Source organism: Salvelinus fontinalis, chromosome 2 (genome assembly GCF_029448725.1).
Source record: "Salvelinus fontinalis isolate EN_2023a chromosome 2, ASM2944872v1, whole genome shotgun sequence".
NCBI classification, from domain to species: Eukaryota; Metazoa; Chordata; class Actinopteri; order Salmoniformes; family Salmonidae; genus Salvelinus; species Salvelinus fontinalis.
The window spans coordinates 98367393-98369892 of record NC_074666.1 but is presented as its reverse complement, the minus strand read 5'-3'; the positions used below and the strand labels follow the sequence as shown (position 1 = coordinate 98369892).

Sequence of the window (2500 nt, the reverse complement as noted above, 5' to 3'; positions counted from 1 at the left end):
GTGTGTGTGTGTGTGTGTGTGTGTGTGTGTATGTATAAGTGCGGTGTGTGTGTGTGTGTGTGTGTGTGTGTGTGTGTGTGTGTGTGTGTGTGTGTGTGTGTGTGTGTGTGTGTGTGTGTGTGTGTGTGTGTGTGTGTGTGTGTGTGTGTGTGTGTGTGTGTGTGTGTGTGTGTGATATTAAACCAGCATGTCTCTCTCAGATGCGTCGGCAGCCCTCCAGGTCAGGGCCTTGAAGGATTACTGCAACAACTACGACCTGACCAGCCTCAACATCAAGGCTGGGGACGTCATCACGGTACACACACACGGGCGCGCGCACACACACACACACACACACACACACACACACACACACACACACACAGAAACGTACACACACACACGGCACTTACACACGCACATACAGGAGATAACAGGAACAGTTAGAGAAGGATAGATATAGGAGATAACAGGAAAAGGTAGAGGAGGATAGAGGATAGATACAGGAGATAACAGGATTAGTTAGAGAAGGATAGATACAGGAGATAACAGGAAAAGGTAGAGGAGGATAGATACAGGAGATAACAGGAACAGTTAGAGAGGGATAGATACAGGAGATAATAGGACCAGGTAGAGAAGGATAGATACAGGAGATAACAGGAACAGGTAGAGAAGGATAGATACAGGGGATAACATGAACAGGTAGAGAAGGATAGATACAGGAGATAACAGGAACAGTTAGAGAAGAATAGATACAGGGGATAACAGGAACAGTTAGAGAAGGATAAATACAGGAGATAACAGGAACAGGTAGAGAAGGATATATACAGGAGATAACAGGAACGGGTAGAGAAGGATAGATACAGGAGATAATAGGACCAGGTAGAGAAGGATAGATACAGGAGATAACAGGAACAGGTAGAGAAGGATAGATACAGGGGATAACATGAACAGGTAGAGAAGGATAGATACAGGAGATAACAGGAACAGTTAGAGAAGGATAGATACAGGGGATAACAGGAACAGTTAGAGAAGGATAGATACAGGAGATAACAGGAACAGTTAGAGAAAGATAGATACAGGGGATAACAGGAACAGGTAGGGAAGGATAGATACAGGGGATAACAGGATCAGGTAGAGAAAGATAGATACAGGAGATAACAGAAACAGTTAGAGAAGGATAGATACAGGAGATAACAGGAACAGTTAGAGAAGGATAGATACAGGGGGATAACAGGAACAGGTAGAGAAGGATAGATACAGGGGATAACAGGAACAGTTAGAGAAGGATAGATACAGGAGATAACAGGAACAGTTAGAGAAGGATAGATACAGGAGATAACAGGAACAGTTAGAGAAGGATAGATACAGGAGATAACAGGAACAGTTAGAGAAGGAAAGATACAGGAGATAACATGAACAGTTAGAGAAGGATAGATACAGGAGATAACAGGAGCAGGTAGAGAAGGATAGATACAGGAGATAACAGGAACAGTTAGAGAAGGATAGATACAGGAGATAACAGGAACAGGTAGAGAAGGATAGATACAGGAGATAACAGGAACAGGTAGAGAAGGATAGATACAGGAGATAACAGGAACAGTTAGAGAAGGATAGATACAGGGGATAACAGGAACAGTTAGAGAAGGATAGATACAGGAGATAACAGGAACAGTTAGAGAAAGATAGATACAGGGGATAACAGGAACAGGTAGAGAAGGATAGATACAGGGGATAACATGAACAGGTAGAGAAGGATAGATACAGGAGATAACAGGAACAGTTAGAGAAGGATAGATACAGGGGATAACAGGAACAGTTAGAGAAGGATAGATACATTCTACTCTTCTCTGTTTATTACATTCTACTGTTCTCTGTTGAATGTGTTACTTCTCTCTGGCAGGTTCTCGAGCAGCATGTTGACGGGCGCTGGAAGGGCTGTATCCATGACAACCGTACAGGAAATGACCGCGTGGGCTACTTCCCTTCTACAATAGTGGAGGTCATCAATAAGAGAACAGGTGTGTGTTTGTGTACCTGTACCTGTACCTGTACCTGTACCTGTATCTGTACCTGTACCTGTACCTGCACCTGTACCTGTACCTGCACCTGTACCTGTACCTGTATGTCAATCAATCAATTTCAATCAATTTTATTTTATATAGCCCTTCGTACATCAGCTAATATCTCGAAGTGCTGTACAGACACCCAGCCTAAAACCCCAAACAGCTAGTAATGCAGGTGTAGAAGCACGGTGGCTAGGAAAAACTCCCTAGAAAGGCCAAAACCTAGGAAGAAACCTAGAGAGGAACCAGGCTATGAGGGGTGGCCAGTCCTCTTCTGGCTGTGCCGGGTGGAGATTATAACAGAACTATGCCAAGATGTTCAAAAATGTTCATAAGTGACAAGCATGGTCAAATAATAATCATTAATAATTTTCAGTTGGCTTTTCATAGCCGATCATCAAGAGTTGAAAAACAACAGGTCTGGGACAGGTGGCGGTTCCATAACCGCAGGCAGA

General features: G+C 43.5%; 1 protein-coding gene across 6 annotated transcripts in view; it reads left to right on the top strand.

Moving 5' to 3' along the window:
• Nucleotides 1–2500, top strand: part of caskin1 (CASK interacting protein 1) — a 195490-nt gene that overhangs the window by 56318 nt on the left and 136672 nt on the right. For all 6 annotated transcript variants that reach the window (XM_055896650.1, XM_055896643.1, XM_055896638.1 and 3 more), the window contains 2 exons: nt 201–295; nt 1883–2000. In XM_055896650.1, the coding sequence (XP_055752625.1) occupies nt 201–295; nt 1883–2000 (213 nt within the window). The remainder of the gene's footprint in view (nt 1–200; nt 296–1882; nt 2001–2500) is intronic.